Genomic DNA, 23,260 nt, shown 5'->3' on the forward strand with positions numbered 1-23,260 from the left:
TTTCTGAACCAGAGTTTGTAGCTTGTTTCTCTCTCTAAACAAGGCACGATCTGAAATCTACGTTTCTTTGTGCATGCTGTGGTTAAAACGAAGCATACTTTCTGACTTACTGTTACATCCAGTAACATCCATGTTACATATTTATCTGTATAAGCTATGACACTGTTGCGTAGCATTGGGCTTGACGTTTCTTCTATGATCACTTGTGGGCATGGCTGAAGGGTGAGATTTTTGGCTTGGAAGATGCAGTGGCTTGAGCTAAGCAGTTGTATGCCCCCTAGAGGCTTCTGCATGCGGTGCCTTTACAAACTTAAAGAAAGGACCTTGCTCAGGATCCATGTCGGTTTATGGAAGGTGGGAGCTGCCTGGGTCAAATGGGTCAAATTTTGTGCATGCGCTGGAAAACAGAAAGGAAGTTTACATGAGTAAGTGACAAAGTTGGCACGTGCATGATCTTCACAAGTAAATGATATTTAAAATATACTAAGGTATATTTTAAGGGACGCAGGTGGCGCTGTGGGTTAAAGCCTCAGCGCCTAGGGCTTGCCGATCGAAAGGTCGGCGGTTCGAATCCCTGCGGCGGGGTGCGCTCCCGCTGCTCGGTCCCAGCGCCTGCCAACCTAGCAGTTCGAAAGCACCTCCCGGTGCAAGTAGATAAATAGGGACCGCTTACCAGCGGGAAGGTAAACGGCGTTTCCGTGTGCGGCTCTGGCTCTGGCTCTGGCTCTGGCTCTGGCTCTGGCTCTGGCTCTGGCTCTGGCCAGAGCAGCGATGTCACGCTGGCCACGTGACCCGGAAGTGTCTCCGGACAGCGCTGGCCCCTGGCCTCTTAAGTGAGATGGGCGCACAACCCCAGAGTCTGTCAAGACTGGCCCGTACGGGCAGGGGTACCTTTACCTTTACCTTTTAAGGTATATTTTATATAAGTATAAGTATATAATATATAAGTACAAGCCATAGACAGGATACTTACAAAGCAGTGCAGATGAAGTAGTTTTAATCATTTAGCAACAGTTAAGATATTTGGGTATGAGCTTGTGGACATTACCCCCCACCTTACCATTGTCACCTCTCCAGTGCAAATTCCCTTTCTATACAGCCTTAACTGTGATTTAGTATTGCATCTGCACCAGCATGAACCAATACTGTTCTCATAATCTGGGTTTGAACAGCATTTGCAAACCTTTAAGGAGAAAGTTTGTTAGGATTAACCATACAAACACAATACTAAACAATGGATAATGCTGGGAATGTCACACTGGACAGGGGAGAAGCCTAAGTCTTCATACCCAAGCTCTTAAGAGGTTGGCCCCATTATGTCTCAACCAGGCTCAAGTATGTTTTGATTAGTTTCAAGGATAGGTAGAGTGCATTTGCGAGAGGGGCTGTTAATCACCTTGAATCAAAATATTTCTGTGAACCTTGAACTCTTGGTGTGCAACGTGCTTAAACTGAACCCTGATACACTCCATTGCTTGTATTAAAAGTATCAAACATTTGGCTGTTCATCATTTTCAGTTCACAGGTTCACATGCGTTTTGTGTCTCATTATTGCAGAAAATTGTTTGAAATTTACCTTTATGACTTTATTTGAGGCCTTGAACTGGAACAGTAATACTGTTCTCTCTGGTGAGCTGTTAAAATAAATTGATTTTGTTTAATGCTATGGAGTAGTTTGCAGAAAGTACCCATTTGTTTTATCAGAGCTAATAGATTATGCCCCCTTCTGGTCCTTTTATTCTCTGTTTCTCTTTGCTAAATTTATAGCTAATTTTTTATTATTAAATTTCAATACAGTACAACCCTTCATCCGAGGATCATAGGATGGTTTACAATATAAAAATACAAAAATATGTAACATAATAGCAAACAAAACAATACCCACCTTGCCCCAGTTTAAAGGCCATAGGTTGTTTAATTAGCCAAAGCCTGGGAGAAGAGGAGAATGTTTTCCGCTGACATCTAAGGATAATGTAATGAAGGTGCCAGGTGAATCTCCCTGGGGAGAGCATTCCGCAAACTAGAATCTGCTTGTATTGATGCAAACCAGCATTCACTCACTTGGGACTAAGCCTTATTACATTCAGCAGAACTTACTTCTGAGTAAATTTTCATTGGAATGGCCTTTCTATCCTGTTGGCATACATGGGATCAGCCTGCACAAAAGCTATAGCCCAGCCTTGCTATAGAGATTCTTGCAACTTTTTCACCAACAGTTATGTTGGCTCATTTATTAAGCCATCCATTTATACCATTCAAGCAGCAGTAATCTGCCTTCGCGTTAATCTTGGAACTAAAGTGCTTCACTTTACTGTTCATATATCGCTTCAGTGGTGGCTGAACTGTTTGTCTTCATGGCATCTTGGCAATTTGGTTTAAACACCAAATGAGAGAGTTTGCATTTAGATCAAAGAGACCCATAAAGCTCATCAGGACTCATACCTGTGATGACCTGCTTTTTTGACTTGTTCAGCCAGGGTGTGGTGACCATGTGGTAAAATAATTACCTCTTTCTGTGTTTGTTTGAATGTATGAAGTGGTTTCATCCAAAAGCTGCTTGAGAGAATCCTTTGATGACCTGCAAAGCAAGTTGGCAGACTGTAGACTTCTCTCTCAAGAAGAATCCATCTCAAAAGTCACCCTCCCCCTTTTAATGCAGGATGCTGAATTTAAAAGTCAGTAATAGGTGGACTGGACAGATTGCTAGCATGTTTTGAATATTAGAAAGCCACTTTAGTTATCATCTTATTATGTGCCATTGCCACTTAATGAAACGAGCAGCAGCATTCCTGAAATAATGTCTGTGGTATGCTCAGTTCTACTCTAAGACTGTTATGAAGTTGCATCCAAATCATTGCACACTCTAGACCGGGGGGGGAGGGGCGGGACCTGTGACCCTCCAGATGTTGTACCTCCAACCTGTGATCATGGGCTATTCCGCCTCTGTCTGGTCAGGTAGTTGAGAGTCCAACAACATCTGCCAGTTCATCAGCTCCCCATCCCTGATCTAGGTCAATACAAACTGTTGCTTTATAAAGCCCTTGTTTTATTTCATTATGTTTTGTTTCTTCTCTTTCAGGCTTTTGTCGAGGCACAAAATAAGATAACAGTACCCTTTCTTGAGCAGTGTGCTGTCCGGGGACTATTTAAAGAGCAAATGACAGAACTCTATGACTACCCCAAGTATAGTTGTCATTTTAAGAAAGGGAAAAGGTATGTAAAGGACTGTGTGTGCCTTTGGATTATTGCAGGATGGTTTATAGCCAGACATTTTGTAGTGGGGGTATCATAAATTATGTGCTAAGCGTTCACACCAATTGATTCTCAGGTCAAACACACACACACACACACACACACACACACAGAGAGAGAGAGAGAGAAAGTTTCTACTAATTAAATCTTGAGCCAGGAAAATCAACAGCCAGCCCGCCAAAAAAATAAAATAAACTCATGACCAACTGCTGTAATAATTAAGGAAAATACAGAAATCCTACCTTTTGTTTTGTCAAGCAGTGAAAGAGGACATGTCTGTTTCTGTGACTTTTCAGCCCTATTCTTGCCTTTGCTTACATTTACTAGAATACTGGAAGTGAGAGAAGGTTTACTAATACTTACTGAGCAATTGCTTACTGCTTCTCCATTTTCCTTAATATAGAGTCAGAAAAGGGTTTTTTGTTGTGTGTGTGTGTGTGTGTGTTTTAATGAAAGCCGAAAATTCAGGAAAAGGCCTAGAGGAGGCATGGTTCCCTTCAGATGATGATGGATTGTCCAAGCCTGCTTTCCCAGTTGTTGGCGATATTGAGAGTTGTAGTTCTTTATCATCAGAACAACACCTTGTTGGCTACTCCTGGCTTACAATATCCCTGGCAGTAATTAAAGGCCTGGCTTAGAATTAAAGGTCTGAAGCAGAAAAGGACAAAAAACCAGTACGCTAAAATATCTATTTAAGATTACTCAGTTCACTAGTCCTTCATCACATCAAAGTGGGGAGGTCATTTTCTCCCCTTCAATACACAAGAAGAAGAAAAATCCATCTGGCAAGGATAATTCATCTCCCAACTCCACAAAGTTGTCAAGCTCCTTTTCCTGGCAGATGTGGCTATCTTGTGATCCGCTGCTTAGAGCCAGAATTGGAGCCCAACTAGGTCATGAGCTCTTAAAGGCTGCACTGTTGTCCATAGGCTCTTGCCCATTGTTTGTCTCTCACCATCTGTCCTACGGTGCTACACTACTTCAGAGAAACCTTTGGGCAGAACAAAGCACTAACTAGGGTTCAGATGACATGCCAAGGCAACCATGGTTTAGCCCTGGGTAGCGTGGCAGCAGGAGGAATCGGGAAAGGAACACAGCAGTTGTGATATCCTCTCCAGAAACCCACACATTTGCTTGTTTACATTAATGCTAAGCCAGATGATGGCTTATGCTTAAACTGGTTCAGTAGCATTGAAGAACATTTCATAAAAGTTGTTTACAAGTGGCAGTTTGGAACCTTTTTTTTTTAGTTGAACTTGAATGGTTGCCTGTGTATATGGCGATAATGCATTTGCCAGTCTGCATATATTTTGGGTTGTTATAGCTAAGCTAGCAAAATCTCTACAAAAGTGAGAGGTTTAGACTTACTACAGGGATTGGGAAACTTGTGGCCTCACTGCTTTTGTTGGACTAGAGCTTCTGTCATCACTGATGGTTGGCCACTCCACATGATGGGAATTGTAGTCCACCTGCTCCCCATTCCTGGTTTACTGGCATGATTAAACTTGGTTTACCATGTGGGTGACACTTCATACAAACAGTTTCCTATACAGAAAGGTATGCCTGTAGTTTGTCTTTGTGGCAACCATGTCATTGGTATTATGTGTTCAGGGCCTTAGACTTACTTCCTTAAGGGGCTTCTCTTATGCATGGAAATGCCAAACTGCTGCAGTATGACATTCAGATGAAGAAGAGGATTCCCCCCCCCCCATTTTTTTAAGTAAGTGCATGGCTGAGAAATCTTAATGATTTGTCTCATTACATACTGCAGTAATGTCAAAAGCTCTAACTGTTATAATGAACTATTTAACATAACTTGTGAGTTGCTAATTGAATCTGATGTTGACTTAATGCAACCTGATGGGTGAAATTGTGTGCTAAATTACTGAAATGTGGCATTTTTCCATCAGGAAGAAGCTGCTTTCCTCTGTTATATAAATCTGCCACTCCTCTTGAAAGTCTTAGCCTGCACTCTCTAGACCGGGGGGGGGGGGGGGGGGGGCTCATACTATACTATACTATACTATACTATACTATACTATACTATACATACTATAGTTGAAAATAAAACCTCCCAAATAATTATATCATTTATTCTAGGTATTTTCACTTTTATAATTCTGGACTTCAGAATCAACGAGTATTATATGTGCAAGATTCCTTGGATGCTGATGCCAAAGTATTTTTGGATCCAAATAAACTTTCTGATGATGGCACTGTGGCTCTGCGAGGTCAGTGTAGCAGATTTTTCGAAAATGCATCATTTTGGAAGCCAACATAAAATTTCTCTGTTTTGAGTTATACACATCTACGTGTGAAAATATTAAATTGTGGAAAACGTAAAACATGCTTTGAGCTGCTGCCTATATGGTGAAGGCAAGTGTTAGAAGCATAAACTATGAAAGTAAAGTTTGTAACTAACGTAAACTAATACACAGCGTGTTCTTAATCACCAGGTTATGCATTCAGTGAAGATGGCGAATATTTTGCATATGGCTTGAGTTCCAGTGGGTCAGATTGGGTAACAATTAAATTTATGAAAGTGGATGGTACTGAAGAACTGGCAGACACACTGGAGATGGTAAAATTCAGTTGTATGGCTTGGACCCATGATGGCAAAGGCATGTTCTACAACTGCTACCCAAAGCAAGATGGGAAAAGTGATGGTGAGTGGCATACAATCACCCGTCTCATCCTCAGGCCTTTATAGCCTTTATTAACTTTAGAATCCTTTATCTCATTACTAGCTCTGCTTCCTTCTTGTGGGTATTTTGGGTCAGGGTTTCCCAAACTTGAGTCTCCAACTGTTTTTGCACTTAGATTCCCATAATCCCTCGTCACTGGTACTGATAGCTAGGGGTGATGGGAGTTGTAGTCCAAAAGCAGCAGAAGACCCCAGTTTGCTAATGCTAATGGGACAGGTTGGTTAGAGCCAGTATCTCTCAGTTGCTTAGTTTCTTTGGCTCATGGGACTTCTTATTCTGCCTGTCCACCTGTCCACAAAATGCTGTCAAGTTTCAAGCCAAAGTAACATCTCACTTCCTTGACAGGGAATATTACATATTGCTGGAAGCTAAGCATAACATTTTACACAGATAAAAATACAGTAACTTTAGCAACGTATCTCAGATTATGTAAAGAACATATTATTCCAAATGTGTTATATTTATATAAAGAAAAATAATGCAAAGAAAAATGCATGGAATAATAGGAATAAAAATTATCCTTGTAGATATTATCTAGCTTCTTGGTCGTAAGGACTAGTATTTCCAGAAAACATATGAGTTATTAAATCTGGTTCTGCTACCTTGTCAAATAAGAAGCTTCTAATATGTTATGGTTTTGAAACTTTCAGGTTGTTAGAACTAATAACAAGTCACACCTTACATACCTGTAATTAAATATGTTGATTGCCCCAGGCACTGAGACGTCGACAAACTTGCACCAGAAGTTGTACTATCATGTCCTGGGAACTGACCAATCAAAGGATGTTTTATGTGCTGAATTTCCTCATGAGCCAAAATGGATGGGTGGAGCTGAGGTATGGTGCATCTCACCTTCTTTGAAACTCAGTAGATAATAAAAGTGAAAAGTTGGTTATAGGCCCAATCCTTTTTTGTTAAATAAGGTTTCTCGCTGCCTCTTTTTACCTCTATTGCACTACCTAGGACCAATATATAACACATTATTTTAAATATGTGAAAATGGTGACTCGGTATATTGGTGAGAACTCATTTTGACTTCTTCTACAATGAATTTGTGGTGATCAGTTTTCAGTAAGAGCCCTCCTACACACACCCCTTCCATTTTTCTCCAACTTAACAAAATAATTTCTGTTCTCAGCCATTGTTCCTTTGATGTGATGCTATTGTAGTACCACTTTAAAAAAAAACTTGAAAGGGCATTGACCACAATGAAAACAATATTAAAAAGGAAACTATGTTTGCTGTACACTGGACACACACATTTTCAGCTTTAAAAATATGGTGGAATTAACATTTGTAGAATTTAAAAACATGTTTTTTAACTTCGTTACTGTCAGATAATGCTTATAAACTTATTACAGTGGAACCTCAGTTTTCGATCATCTCCGTTGACAAATGTTTCAAAACTCGAAAGCCGTAAACCCAGAAGTAAATGCTTCCATTTTTGTGCACACCTTGGAAGTCGAACTTCCGAGGCAGCTTCCGTTTCGAGTTTTCCGTATCAGTTTTTCCATTTTGAGGCTTTCTATTGAGTTTTTGAATGTTTCGTAACTCGAATGGTCTTTGGGAACGGATTACGTTTGAAAACAGATGTTCCACTGTATTTCTGTAAGTTGTACACACTTCCATATATTTGCTGTGGGAAACCTAGTGATAACTGTGATGTATACACCACAAACACATTTGCCACATCAAGGTCTCCTTAATCCAAGTCCACCTTCAATCCACTGTACCATGACAGGCCCTCTATGGCAGGGATGGGGAACCTATGGTCCTCCTAATGCAGTTAATTTCATGAGAGTGAAATCAACTTTTGTGCTTTTGGGTCTCTTGATTGGAACCGGCAATGTGTCCAGAATTTGGATTGTTTTTGATATGGGTGTTTCTGTCCATGTGCTGCAGCAGTCCCTTCTGCATGCAGGTGAGTGGTTTGTGCAAAACATTTTTCTGCATGAATCCTCTCTGTTGGTTGGATTTCAAACAAGTATGCTTAGGTTCATGGCCTGACAATCTGATCCTGCATGTGCTTACTCATAAGTAAGTCTCACTGAATTCAGGAGATTGTAGTGTTAGTGTAGTATGATGGTGTTTTGACGTACAAAACACATTTCACCATCAAACTTAGGGAGTATGCCTCATTTTGCTATATAAAACGAGGTCATAAATCTGTAGTGACAGAAGCTCATAAACTTCTCAAGGTGCTTGTTTGTCTGAGGAAATTAATAACTTTTGATTACATATCTGCAGGAGGCTTCTTACACCCAGCATCTGTTGTTAATTAAAAGCATTTACCAGCTTTGCCTGCTGTTTACAATATTTTATTACTTTTTTCTCTCTTACTGCTGCCAGTTTCTGGCAAATGACCTTGTGAAAATAGTTTTTATATGATTTTGCTACCTTTAAATATCTAATATATTCCTTTTATTGTAGTGGGGTCTAGTTTTATACCTTTAGAAATATTTAGCCCATCCAATCCTATGTAAATGTTGTTAAAAGTTGCTTCTTGGTTTCTTGTATTTATCATTTTGAACAATATGCAGGTTGAGTAACAAACAATATTGAGCCAACGTGAAAGGAGACAGTTTTGTCTTCCAAACGTTTAGAAATTAAGAGAGGTGGCTTAGGAAGGAGTTACCAAAAGAGTTACAAAGGAGTTAACAAAAGCCATCCCCTTGTTTCCTCATTAAAATTAGCATTTCTTCTCTTAAAGCTGATAATCCAACTAATTCATACTTGGAGTAGGCCGAGTGAAATCAATGGGCTGGATTCAACCATCCTATTTTGCTAGTGAAGCCAGCACAAGGACTCCTGCTAGTGCAACAGGACTTCCTTCCTCCCCCCCCCCAATGTCACCCCATAGCTCCCCCAGATATAGTTTGGAGAGTTGGGAGATCCCTGCTCCCAGAAGAGCATGCAGGGGACAAGCAGAAATACCTGTGCTGATCCTTAGTGCTACATTGAATTCCACCTAATGGAATTAAGTTACTTGGCAGTATCCAACATGCCTCATCAGCAGAAGGATTTCCCCCTGTGTACACCCTACAACCTCCCTAAATCTGCCCTGGAGGATGGGGGAATCCCTGGAACAGATTTAGGTTGAATGTGAAGGGAGGAATGGGGGGCGGGGGGGAGAGAGATCCCATTGCACAAGTGGAAATATTTGCACTGGTACAGTGGTACCTTGGTAGTCGAACGGCTTGGTTCCGAACAAATCAACTCCTGAACGCCACAAACCCAGAAGTGAGTGTTCCGGTTTGCGAACATTTTTTGGAAACCAGATGTCCAACACGGCTTCTGCGGCTTCCGATTGAGTGCAGGAAGCTCCTGCAGCCAATAGGAAGCCACGCCTTGCTTTTTGACTGGTTTCGGGAGTCGAACAGACTTCCGGAATGGATTAAGTTCGAGAACCAAGGTACCACCGTATGTGTTACTCACCACTACTTTGAATACACCCCTAATATCCATCAGTTTCAATGGGCCTACCAAGTATGACAAACCTTAGATGTCATGTCTAAGACAGGGTTGCCTAGTGTTTAGCCGGTCAGATTAGTGCTGGGGAGACATAAGGAGGAATTCAGGGTCATGCCCTTCTGATTGTTCCTTCAGCACAAGCATGTCAGCTTGCCATGGGGAATGATCCCTGTCTCCTCTCCCTGTGTACTGTTCTGGGGGTTCTCCTGACAACCACAGAGCCGATTTTGGGGTGTGCGTGGAGGGGGGGAAGCCCTGTTGCACAAGCAGAAGTCCTGGTGCAGGGCTTCCACTGCCATGTCTCATTCAGTGAATCCTGCGTCAAGGTTCACTTGGCTGTGACACTCACTGGGTGACGCTGGGCCAGTCGCTATATCTTATCCTTGTTGTGAGGGTGCAAGGGAGGGAGAGGAAAGAGAGCAGTGTACACCTCATTAAGCTCCTTGGATGAAAGGTAGGGTGTTAATGTGATAGGTAAATGAAATAAAGAAACCAGGCCAAACTCTCACACTTCTTCCTTCAGCATGGTGCTTCTACATTTCAGAGAAGGGACTAAATTTCATTCCATTGGCAGCCATCCAAGGCACCCCCCCCAGCCTCATCCTCCGTCCCTGTTCCAAAGCAAATGTTCTGTGTCTGTATTTGCATCAATTCTAACTAAAACCAGAAATGTCATGGCCCTGTTTTCCCCCTATACGCTATATCCAGAATTTAGAATGGAAGCAGAGGGAGCAAATTTGTGGCAGTTCCCAGAAGAGGGCACTATAGAATAATGATTTGAAGCCATGTGTGTGTTATCTGAGTTAAGTGGGGAAAGCAGTGATGATTTTAAATGGACCTGTGCTGCACACATTGTTAGAACCAAGTTCCCATGCTTGGGGTAATAGAAGAAATGCCATCAAAAGTATCAAATTAGGAGATAGATAGATAGATAGATAGATAGATAGATAGATAGATGATAGATAGATATTGCATTCCGCACTCCCTTCAAAAATAACCGGTGAACACAACAGCAGTATAGGTGGTGTGTTTTGCTTCAGAAGCATTTTAAAGGTTTCTGTTGGAAAACTGCTTTCACTTTCAGCTAGAGGCACTTACCTGCTGCACAACCTAGATGAGCTGACCTGAAGGATCACCTTTGTGCTTTTGCTCAAAACAAATACCAGTAATCAGAACAAGAACTGCTGCAGTATCTCGATTGTAATGTTCTGTGAGATTTGCAGCAGTTGAAGTCTGGCACGAGCTGCTGTGAAGCACTGGAATCTTCACAAACATCCTGAGTCCTGGAGACTGAAAACAGGCAACAGGCTGGAGGAAGGGAGATTACCAAGGGCCCACTATTATTATTTAAATGTGTTTATTTGCAAGGGCCTTTTTATCTGTCTCGTGTTTGGAGGTATGTCTGACCTTTGGGGCAGGGATTATGAGAATCACTAGTTTTTATTCTCTGAAGATCATTTTGTATTTCATGGTGCCCATGGCAGTTTTTTTAGATTTCTAACTGTGCCTGCCCCTGGGACCAAAAATTTAGGGGAATCCCTGTGATAATTACTGAGCAGGCAACCGTGCTCTGACATATTTTATGGTAGGAAACAGCTCACAGGTTAAAGAGCATGACTTCTTGGTAGTTCTGAATCCCAGGATCTATCTTGGAAATGTGGCCACAGGGCTTCCTGCCTAGCATAATTGGAACGGCTATTTTATAAAGGAACGTGATCTTCCCAGTTATGCTTTATGGAGAGTGTCACACCCAATACTATACACCTGCTTCATTTGACTGCATTATGTGGTAATTACTGCTTTCCTCTTGGAAAACATGATAGCGTTTGAGGAACCAGCATTGCTACTGAGTTTAATGCATGGTTGAAGTGTTTGGTGCCCTCCATATGTTGTTGGACTCAGACTCCCATCATCCCCAGCTGACTAGCATGGCCAGTGGTCAGGAACGATGGGAGTTGTGGCCCATCAACATCTGGAGGGCCGTAGCTTCCCATTCCTGGTTTAATGGTTTTGATAAATTAAGATTATTACAAATACAGAAGTTGGCAAGAGTGGTGGTGGTGGCTGTGTACATCTGCAAGGAAGTAATTAATAAGGTACAGTGGTTAGAAAGTGCACACAGGTTTTGGGCATATGGATTCAATCAGTTCTGCGTATAAGCAGCTATAGGCTCTTGCAAAAAAGAAAGGTTTTTAATTGATTGGTTTCTCTTTCTCAAGAGCACTGGTTAAAAAGCAGACCAGAAGACAAGGGAGTGTTGTATTATATCAGGGAATTTCATTCCAAGAGACAGTGGTTATGAATTCTAAAAACAAAAGGCCCCCCCCCCAATACTAATTTTGTATTTCAGAAAAAAAGACCCAGATTGGCACTAAAAAAATACTATAAAAACAAAAGGGATGGAGAAAACAGTATAATTTCAGTTCTTCCACTGAAATTGATAGGATATTTAATTTAATCCTTCCCCTGAATCAAACTACATTTAATTTGGGACCTGAGTGACTCTGAAACCTGTGGACAGAATACTGCTTCAGCATAGCATGAAATGCAAATTGACAGGGGTGGCCTTCCAGCCCCACAGAGACAAAAAAGCACATTGCTGGGCCAGCGGCTGGCAGGTGAAGCAGGAAAGAGGCTATTCTGTCTCACATTGCGCCCTCTCTCTCTCTCTTTCTCTCTCTCTCTCTCTCTCTCTCTCACTCACACGCACACACACACTCACTCACTCTCACATACATACAGACATATATTTGTCTTTATTTTTCTCCAGTAAAATATCTGATGGTGTAGTTCTTGAATGCAGCTGTCAATAATGTTTTGCCTTAATACTCTTGAATTCCTTTGAGTTTTGAAATGCATTGATGTAAAGACAGCTGTAGCAATGAAGACAGACTTAATTGGCACCCTACCCGTAATATGTGTTGGGAAATTAGATTAAGAATGTGTTCTGGGAATCGCATTAAGCAAACTATTATCAACTATTCACCAGTCCAGCGAGGAATGTTGAGAAGCTCATTAGATATGCTCAAAATTGCTGCTGTCAGGGGCTCTTGTTTGCCATCATGCAAAATAAAGTTTCAAAGATTGCTTTTGCTTTGATGGAGTGAAGGCAGTAAAGATTCTCAAGTTTGTAGTATATTGACATTAACTCAAAATGTTGGGTACTAGACGGGGAAGGTGCAATGGTTGACCACTTCCTTGGCCTTCAAAAGGTTCCAGGCTTAATCCATGGCATCTTCAGGTAAGGATGGGAAAGAGCAGCTGTTATTCAGTGCAGATGATACTAAGGTATATGGACCAATGTGTGTCTTGATATAAAGCTTCTTTGAAAGATGGAACCCATGGAGGGAAGAGGTCTAAGGGTTTGAAAGAACTCTGTATTTTAATGCTGGAAATGGTTTTGTTTTATACGTGTAACTCCCCCCCCCCCCCAACAGCATTTTTTTTTTTTTTTAAAAGATATAAAGCTTCTTTGGGACAGGATTCAACTAACAAGCCCCACCAGCAATAGCCTGTGTAAGAACCTCTGGTGCAGTGGGACTTGGGCCCCATCTCCTCTCCCCTCGCACCCATCTCAAGTTGGTTCTGAGGGAGTCTGGAGAGGATAGGCGGAGTTATCTGCCTAGCACCAAGTTGAATTCCACCCTGGATGCAATAACAATAATAATAATCCCCCGCCCATCTGACAGGGTTTCCTCAGCCACTCTGGGTGGCTTTCAACATTTTCAACAGAACATTAAAAACAGAATAAAACTCCAACTTCCCTAAACAGGGAAGGCTATCCCTGAGCCACTTTCCCCCCATGGCAATTTGGGATGGTACCCCGCCAGCTGGGAACCCTAGCAGTCTGTGCTGGGTTCATAGTAAGTTTGCTTTTGAAATTGTGCAGCGGGTTCTAGCCACTGGCTTTAATAGAATTGAAGTGTGTTTTTATTTATATGGTTTCTAAACTGCCGTTCATCAAGGAGATCCCATGGTGGTTCACACATCTCTACAGCTAAAAACTCAAAATAATGTAACAACATTAAAACATAAAATTAAGAATCAAATAAAGGGTATTTGGTTGTTTTTTTAAAAAAATCCAGTCAATTGAACAAAGCAAAGAAAGATGCCAGGAATTGTCCTTGGGACCTTCTGCATGCAGAGCATGTTTCGACTCTTGAAATATGTATGTGTTATACAAAACAAATATTCTTTGCTTTTGTATTTTAATTGTGTAAAAATCCAAGGTATCAAAGCCACACACACAGCAATAATGACAAACACTACCAACAATGGCAGAGGGAGGGGAAGGGGAAGAATTGGGACATGGCTTTAAAATATTTGCACCTGCTGATCCTCTAAAAATTTGTATTTAAGTGTTGATATAATTAATTTAGGATGCTTTCTGTAGAGTGAATATATTTAATAAAGATCTGCCAGTATAATTTTTGACACTGTCTGCTGTCACTTTGCATTTAGCACAACATCATCAGCTTGGCATGACTTTCCATAATATAAGGGCTTCATAGATGAGAGGGATTTAAAATTAGTTTGGCTTTAATTTCAGGCAGTTGTGCTTCTATCAAAATATACTGGGTTGCTGCTTTTCAGAATGCACTGTTGAGTCAAAACACCGAATTTGACATTTGCTTCACATTTTGTATGTGTCTGAGACATGGAACGGATTTGAAGGACTAGGCAAATTTGTGGCCCTCTAGATGTTGATAGACTTGAGTTCCCATCACCCCTTTACAATTGGCCATGTTAGTAACGTCTGGAAGATCACAGGTTCCAACACATCTGTACAAAGCATATCTGTAGTCCTACATATGTTTGTAACTTTATAATTTGACACACCTGTTTTGCTTTTGGTTTGTAAAATGCTTTTTTTGGGGGGGAAACAAACCTTTCTGAGTATTGTTAGTAACTTTTTGTTTGGTGTATGTCAATATTTATGTTGCATTCATTGTGATACATTTTAGGTATCTGATGATGGGCAGTACGCTTTGCTGTCCATACGAGAAGGATGTGATCCAGTTAATAGGCTGTGGTACTGTAATCTACAGAAGGAATCAAATGGTATAACTGGTAAGAGGTTGCTTTCTTCATGTCAAAGTAAAATGACTTCTTTCCGAATACATTGCAAGTTTACGTATAACAGGAAGTTACAAATCTTGTACAAAGAATAAAAACATGGGTATGTTCCTAGTGGCTGCTTGAGCTGCCCTGTTCTCCAGCCAGTATTTGTTAAACAGAGAAACCACACATTCTTTCCTTAGGCTGCATACGGGACTTGTCTTTAACAGTCACATTCTGGATTGCTACAAATTTTCCTTCTGTCGTTTTAGGATTATGCAAGCATACGAAGGGGTAGCTTGGTACATATTCCACCCTATGTGACTCGGTCTGCCCTGAAGGTTGGGCCCAAGTCAGGTAGCTGAGTTGAGTCCCTGGATGCACATGTATTGCACCTGTGCTGAGCAGTTGATAGTCAGTGCAGTTGGCCAGCTGACCATGCTCACGGTCTCAGCAATAACATTTACAGCCCTGAACAACTTGGGACCAAGTTACTTGAAATACCTCCCCCCCCCCCCCCCCCGTATAGACCTGTAAGACAGCATGGCCAATAGTCAGGGAGGACTGGAGCTGTAATCCAGCAACATTTGAATTCCCCACCCCTGCTACAGAATTTACACCTTCTCTTAGAATGCTTGCATTCGAAGCAATAAACTGTTCTTGGGACTTGTAGATTTTTCTCTTTCCCCCTTTGCTTTCATCATATTATTTGCTTGCTGCAGAAGAAGCCTTTCTGAATTTGTCTATGCATGTATGTTCCATTTTCAAAATTGCATTTATGGCTGCCACTGTAGACTACTTCCCCTATCCCCGATCTGAAGTTCCATCAACTTATGTGATTAAATAACTCCCTACTACAACCTGAATCGTAGAATTGTAGAGTTGGAAGGGACCCCAACGGTCATCTAGTCCATATATTTCTCGCTCTCCTAAGGCAACGATCCCTTGCGATGTCATCTAGCGGGCTCAGGGGACAGCCCATCATATATTATACTGATGGATATAATCAGTGAGAAGACTTTAACCAGTGAACTTGATTCAGAGCATACTTTCAGTGTAGGCTTGAAAACATAGATAACTTGTTCAGTGCAAGACCAAAACAAAAAACCATTGAGCCTCTACTGTATATTTGCATCTTTTTGTATCATAATTTGATTTCATCCTAAGAACATTTCTAACCTTAGATAGAACTGCATGAGAAAAAATACGTGGGAGAAGGATGTGGAATATTATCCAAGTCATTTCCTCAATCTGTCCCTTTTTTCCAATGGGGATTTAAAACCCAATTATAAAATAAGCTTTATTTCTGTCATGCTGTGCACATGATAGCTAATTAAAAAATCAGTACCTCTCATACGTTTAATTCATCACCTGTCCTCATCTTTTCTTTAGAGCAATCCCTTTATACATTTTCACGATTGCCAAAAGTTTTTGTGTGTGTGTCTGAGCACAACTGTAAGCAATGAGTAACTTCAACGTTGCTTTCTTTTCTTTAATGACTGTTCAGTTTGATATCAAGGACCACAGTTGGCTTCTGAACTTAAGAGTGAGGCTGACAAATCCATTCATTTTCATACTAAATTTAGATCCTGCCTTTTCTCCAAGGAGCTCAAGGCAACTTCATAGTTCTCTTTCTGCCTCCCATTTATCCTCACAGCAACCCTGTGAAGTGGGTTATACTGAGAGTTGCCCAAAATCATCCAGTGAGTTTCATGATGGAGTGGGAATTTGAACCCTGGTCTTCCAGGTCCTAGTCTGACACTCTGGTTCTGCATTTAAAATGTGGAAGACTGGTGCGAGTGCAACTTGTACTTCTGTTTCCTTTGTTTATCTGTAAAATTTGGAATAGCTCTAAAGGAAGCTGAGGTCTTCCAGATGATGTTGGACTCCCATCATCCTTAACCATTAGCCATAGGAGCTGGAAGCTGAAGCCCAACAACCTGCTGGGGGGTAAGGATAATAATAATAATAATAGTAATAATACCTTTACTGTCAATGTACAACCTGTGTACAATGAAATTAACCAAGCCTCCCTCCCCCCCCCACAAACACTCAATCTCATTGCACTCTGTGTGCTTGTCGCACAAGTCACCAACCCCAAAAGTCAGTTGCACTATATTATTTTCCGTTCAGCAGCCTAACAGCCCACAGATAGAAACTGTTTTTTAGCCTGTTGGTACGACTGATTATACTTCTATATCTCCTGCCCGAGGGTAGGACATTAAAGAGGTTAAAGACTGTCTGTGGCTGTCAAGCCATTGTACCACACTGTGATACAATATGAGAGGACATTTTCTATTGTGGACCGGTAGAAGGAGGTAAATCAATTGTTGTTTAACATTGTTCTTTCACAAGACCCTAAGAAAATGAGGTTTCTGATGGGCCTTCCTAACCACCTGAGTTATATTGTTTTTCCAAGTGAGGTCTTCACTAAGGTAAACTCCCAGGAATTTAAAGGAAGAGACTGTCTCCACACAACCCCCCAATATACAACGGGGCTAATTCCCCTCTCTTCCTCCGATAACTTCTGTCTGCCCTAAAGTACTTCAGACTGTTAGCTTTTAAGTTGACTTCCAGTCAAACGTTTCTGGCCTTTGATGTGGCCAGAAAAGATGAAGTTTGGGACTTTGGGTGAGAGTCAAGATGAATGTTCAGCATCTATTCTACCATTCTCCTGCTAAGCCACAAGGAAGAAGATGCTGCATCCCAGAGAATGCTGGTGCTTACACTGTACATTAAAGTGAAAACTTTACTAACTCTACCAATACAATAGGCATAGCTGTTGTTTGTTAATTCAGACATACCAAGCCATGATTAGCCGAGCCATAGTTTGTAAACCCACATTACACTACATTTCCTTGCCCCCTTTTCTTTTTCAGCTTATCACACACTGTGGTTTGTCAATTCGGGCATCACGCCAAACCAAAGTAAAGCATAATTAATCATGGATTGACATGATGGCTGAATTAGCCCAACACGATCCTGACCCAACAGAAATGCCTGTTGTTTTCTTAGTGTCATGCATTGTAATATCGCTGAGCATTGGCAGTACCAAAAAATACCAACAGTAGTAGCAAGTATTGGCAACGGCATTTCTGATTCACATTGAAATAAAGGGTAAAAGTAAAGATTCCTTGTGTTAGTAGTTATTGTTAATTTCGTTGGGTTGTTTAATATTGTAGCCAATCTCTCCTATATTTATAGAAAAGTCAATACTGCACAGTGTATCTGTAGCTTGAGTAATTTCACTGTTGTGAGTAGATCTTTCTGCATACTGATGATCTCAAATCCTAAAAAGCCCACAGTAATTATTTTTTCACACAAAGAACCAACAGAGATGTGATTTTCCCTTTGCTTAACCCATATTAAGAGTTTATGATTACTGACAGTATCTCGCCACTCCCTATATACCGTATTTTTCGCCCTATAGGACGCACTTTTTCCCCTCCAAAAATGAAGGGAAAATGTGTGTGTGTCCTATAGGGCAAATACAGGCTTCAGGAAGCTCTGCGCAACCCTCCGGAGGGTCGCGCAGAGCTGCCTGCCCTCCCGGGCTCCGCGCAGCTCTGCGCGACCTCGGGAGCCCGGCGCCAAGCCGCGCTGGCCTCTGGAGGGTCGCACAGAGCTGCCTGCCCTCCCGGGCTCCGCGCAGCTCTGCGCGACCTCGGGAGCCCGGCGCCAAGCCGCGCTAGCCTCTGGAGGGTTGCGCAGAGCTGCCTGCCCTCCCGGGCTCCGCTCAGCTCTGCGCGACCTCGGGAGCCCGGCGCCAAGCTGCGCTGGCCTCTGGAGGGCCGTGCAGAGCTGCCTGCCCTCCCAGGCTCCTTGCAGCTCTGCGCGACCTCGGGAGCCCGGCGCCAAGCCGCGCTGGCCTCTGGAGGGTCGCACAGAGCTGCCTGCATGACCCTCGGGAGCCTGGCGCCAAGCCGCGCTGGCCTCCGGAGGGTTGCGCAGAGCTGCCTGCTCTCCCGGGCTTCGCACAGCTGTCCGCAAGCCTGGGGAGACCGGCGCGGCTCCCTAGGCTTGCGGATAGCAGGCTGTTCTGGGGGCTGGGGTCGGGGGAAACTCAGGCTTCCCCCACACCAGCCCCGTGCCTAGGGGGTAAATAATTTTTTCTCTTTATTTCCCCCCTCCCAAAAAAAACTAGGTGCATCCTATAGGGCGGTGCATCCTATGGGGCGAAAAATACGGTATATTGATTGTATATAAGTCTTATATTCCAATGCTGGTTTAGTAACCGGATTTGTAATGGCTTTTAGTCAAATACAATAAATGATTGATTGATTGATTGATAGAAGTCTTATGTGAACTAGATTCAAATTAAAAGGAAGCAGATGTTAAAAGGTAGGAAGATAGAGATGGGAATCTAATCTGTTTAACGTCTTGGTTACGATGCTTTCATTTGATAGCCTCTCTGAAAAAATGCTGATATTTTAAACATAGATCAATTAGCAAAGTGTTTGGGCATTCTGTAAACTGGATTAATAAGCATTTAAAATATACTCTGTGATTAGGTATTAGGTTTTTGTATATTTAACCATTGGAACATGCAAATGTACTATCAGATGGTTACCACTGAGTGAGTTAATTATACCCATAGACCCTTGACTTAACAGCATCATTGAGTGCAAGGGTGTGAGTCTCCATAGTCTTTATACTCTGCTGAAAACATCCTATATTCTGGGCAGCCCATTTCCCTTATGAAGATTTTTTAATATATAATTTATTGCTATGAGTTAGGATGCTGCCTTATAGCAAGTCAGGCCTTTGGCCCATCTAAGTCAGTATTGTCTGCACTGACTGGCAGCAGCTTTCAGACTGGGAGTCTTTGTGTCTGCCATGCCTTGCCTGCTTTGCAAAGCTGTCTTGGCTCTTTTGCCTTTTAAATTGTTGGAAGGGAATGGAAGGGTGTCCACCATTAAAGGCTCCAGGCAAGTGTGACATTTTATTAGTTCTACTGTAGAGGAGGCAGCTGTGTCTTGTCTGTTCACTGATCCTTGATGTGCCTGGGATCTGCGAAGTTGACTCATTCTGTCTCTGGTAGAAAAAGGATTTGACTCCTGAGATTAGGCTGTGCGCCTTTTAACTCACTGTCTGCTAAAGCAGCGTGAAATTTAGTTGTAACCCCCCACCCCCAAACAGCCGTCGTATCCTAGATGTTAAAACGCCTAGCCAAAGGAGAAACAACCATCAGTCAAATTTCTTAACCCTGAATCGCAAGAGAGTGAAGTTTAACTCTGCATCTTGAAATATGGGAAGTCAAAATCCGTGCCTTTCATGGGATGCCCTGGACCTGAAACGAAAGTGAATCTCCACCGCGATACTTCTGTAATGGCTGCTGCCATCTGGGTTGTTGTTGTTTTTCTGTCTGCTTCAGAAGGCTGCAGCTCAGTGTAGAGCAAAGCTGTTTCACAAGCACAGCAGCCCAGGTTCAGTCTCTGGGTTCACGGGCTAAGAAGAATCAAGTAACATCTGCCCTTGAAGAGCTGATGCCAAGCGAAGTGCCCTGTACCTTGTGTCTGACTCAGAATAAGGAAGCATCCGATGCTGCTGAACTTGTTTTTAACAGCATGTTCTCTTTCTTACTGGCCGGAGAAGAAGAGGTGTAAATCTTCCCCACTCTCCTCTCTGCAGTGTGTTCTGTTCAGCTTTCTTCATTCATCCTCTGTGTTATCTGCCTTTCATTGCAGGCTTCTGGCAGTAGCTCAGTGCCAGAGTACAGGCTGCTAGACAATCTGCAGCATCTTTTCAAACACCTTCTCACTCTGCATGATGTGCGACCCATCACACACACACACTTGCATTCCTTCCAGTGAGAGATTCTGCTGCCGGAATTCTTTTCAACACAGCAGCCTCTTGGTTTTCTGTCTTCTGTAGGGAGATACAGTACCTTGGCAACTTTCTGTGTTAACAATTTCTGCTATCAGGCAGAGAAATCTGTCTGGTTAACTTTTCTGAGAAGCTGTGCCCCGTGTGCTCACTCACTCTCCTCACCCTCCAGCTTCCTGTTGCTCCTTTTGCTTAGCAGTGGAATGGCTGTGAAAGGCCTGCAGAGGGAGAAAGCGAAGCTGTCCTGCATGGGGGGTACGTTGGGGCATCTGAAAATTCCTTATATAGCTTTTGATTTTGAAAACCTTTTCATCTGAGAACTGAGAACTATCTTAACAGTTGTGTGAGGCATCACACACTGGTGATGGTGGGGGGGGGTACAGCTATTCAAAAAGTGCTGCCTCTGTTTCACAGGCCAATCCTTGGTTTACAAAAGTAGGGCAACAACTTCGGCCAAGTTCTCTGATGGATAAAGTCTTTGGTCCCTGGAGGGGACTTAACCTGCACTGCCGATCCTTCAGTGAGCAGTGGTTGACTCCTATGATTCAGTACACTTGATTTTTGTTTGGGAACCTGGCTTGCATGCGAGTTAAGATCTGAACCAACTATGGTCTGCTGTATTCAGAGGCAACAGCAGACAGTGGTTTGCTACTAGGTGGAAGCAGAAGCTTCTAATCTCTCCTGTTTGGGGACAAGTAGGAGGTAGCACACAAGCCCAAGGCTAGTTGCTACTCGTGTCAACATGGTTTGACGGATTGTCTGAATGTGGCTGTCTCCACTCCAAGCAACATTAGGCAACGAAGCTCTTTGCTGTCATGCACAGTATGATAAGATTGCAGAAATGCTGATAGACAGGATAAGATTAATTATTACTTCAGCATATTTGCATGTGTCAGGACTAATTAGTATGTTCCTTTTTATTAAGTTGCAAAGGAGTGCAAGGAGATGTTGAGTTATACTTGACATTTCTGTGCCATACATGATTATGGACACATATGCTTCTGAAAAGGAACACAATTATTGTTTCTGGAGCAAAAGAGCATTAACATACATTCTAATCCTTGTAAGGTTTTCCGTATTGTCCTGTTGCTGTCAAAATCACATTTTATTTTGTTACTTTTTTTTGTGAGGAAAGGTGGGGATAGATGATGATGATGACTGAGGATTTTGCAAGACATCAGGTCTAGATGTGTGATTGAATGTGAGGTTAAATATTAGAATGAACAGGACATCCATAATGCAAGTCCTCCTTTCTTTAGAGCCAACAAGCTATGATTCTTGCAGGAAAAAGAATCTTGTGGGGTCAGAAGAACACGGAGTGGTAGTCAACCAAGTTACTCATGGTCATTAACTTATTGCCCTACTCTGAGTTAAAGTTAGTTGAATGCAGCCCATTGCTATTAAATATCCTCATCCCGTATACTTGGTTTTACAGTTGTAAGTGCTTTCCTTTTTCTCTTAATGTAGGTCTTCTGCACTGGGTGAAACTGATAGACAACTTCGATGCAGAATATGAATATGTCACCAATGAGGGAACTGTGTTCACCTTCAAGACAAACCGTCATGCTCCAAATTATCGACTAATTAACATTGATTTTAGTGACCCTGAGGAATCCAAGTGGAAAGTGCTGGTTCCTGAACACGGAAGAGACGTTCTGGGTAAGAATATTAAGTTACAAAGGAGAAAGAGGCCACATACTAAACTTTGTAATAACTCGGAAGGACTTTCACCTTGCACCAACAGTCTCTTAAGTTTAAGAAATGTTGTGAGGCGGAATTTCACGTTGTCTTTTAGCAGCAGTTCTACAACCATGGCATATGAACCACAAACAAGTAGCGCACAGTGAAACAGAATAGTTGTTTTAAGTTGTATCTGACTAAGTAATACTCAGGGTAGGCCCATGGAAATCAATGTGCTCAGAGTATGGCTTATCTGGATGGTGCAAAGATGGGGCAGTGGTGAGGCTGAAGTGATCTGGGTGCACCAAGAGAGCCAGTCCTGTGTGCCTTCATAATCCCAACTTCACCGCTGCCCATCCAGGTAAGCAGCAGCAATGCTGGTGTTGGGAAGGTGTCCTTACAGCACCGCACCGCCAGCTAATTCTCTTTTAGGCACTGTGGGGGAAATCTTCTCCCACCCAATTGCTAGATTCCTGTATACCAGAACTGCAGAAATTATAATACTCAAGTTGTGTGAGAGCGCTTTATTCCTAAAGAGCAACTTGTCCTGATGCTAACAGGCCAAGCTGCCGTTGTGTCACATTGCTTTAGTCTCTTCCCAGATTTGCCTCGGAAAGAAATAATTATATCAGAAGGCAGTTAATAATTTATCACTCTGAAGGCTTTGCAGTCAAGTTAATTTTTGATTTTACCTGATAAAGATGACATATTAATGAAGTGCCTTCTGCAAAAACAAGATGTGTAAGAATTCAAAGGTTAAATGGTTACTTAGCATGAAGTGATTCATTGCCGTGGCTTAATCAGCACTTGACACCACTGCTCTCAAATTCTAGATAGCACAATGATTGTAAACATTCTTCTTTAGCCCTTTTCTATGTACCTTTACCTTTACCTTTTATGTATATTTAAGCACACAAACTAAGGCTTCTTTTTTTTCGTTTAGCACTTTTAGGAGACATCTGAAGGCAGCCCTGTTTAGGTTATTGTATTTTAATATTCTGTTGGAAGCCGCCCAGAGTGGCTGGGGAAACCCAGCCAGATGGGCGGGATATAAATATATTATTATTATTATTATTATTATTATTATTATTATTATTATTATTATTATTATTATTATTATTGAGAAACATGAAAACTACTCCTGTGCCACTATTTGGAAGTGCCTTGGGTGTTTTATATTGTGAAACCTTTCCCACATCTCAGGCAAAATAAATGCAAAGTACATACGAATGGAAGGCCTGCCGATCTGCAATCCAATCCTAAACATG

General features: G+C 42.0%; 1 protein-coding gene across 1 annotated transcript in view; it reads left to right on the forward strand.

Annotated features, from left to right (window-relative positions):
- PREP (prolyl endopeptidase) overlaps positions 1 to 23,260 on the forward strand; it is a 65,086-nt gene that overhangs the window by 7,230 nt on the left and 34,596 nt on the right. Inside the window, exons 3-8 of the mRNA XM_079971639.1 lie at positions 3,080 to 3,213; positions 5,353 to 5,483; positions 5,709 to 5,918; positions 6,672 to 6,793; positions 14,393 to 14,498; positions 21,780 to 21,971. Of these exons, the coding sequence (XP_079827765.1) occupies positions 3,080 to 3,213; positions 5,353 to 5,483; positions 5,709 to 5,918; positions 6,672 to 6,793; positions 14,393 to 14,498; positions 21,780 to 21,971 (895 nt within the window). The remainder of the gene's footprint in view (positions 1 to 3,079; positions 3,214 to 5,352; positions 5,484 to 5,708; positions 5,919 to 6,671; positions 6,794 to 14,392; positions 14,499 to 21,779; positions 21,972 to 23,260) is intronic.

This window comes from Podarcis cretensis (genome assembly GCF_951804945.1).
Source record: "Podarcis cretensis genome assembly, chromosome: 3".
NCBI classification, from domain to species: domain Eukaryota; kingdom Metazoa; phylum Chordata; class Lepidosauria; order Squamata; family Lacertidae; genus Podarcis; species Podarcis cretensis.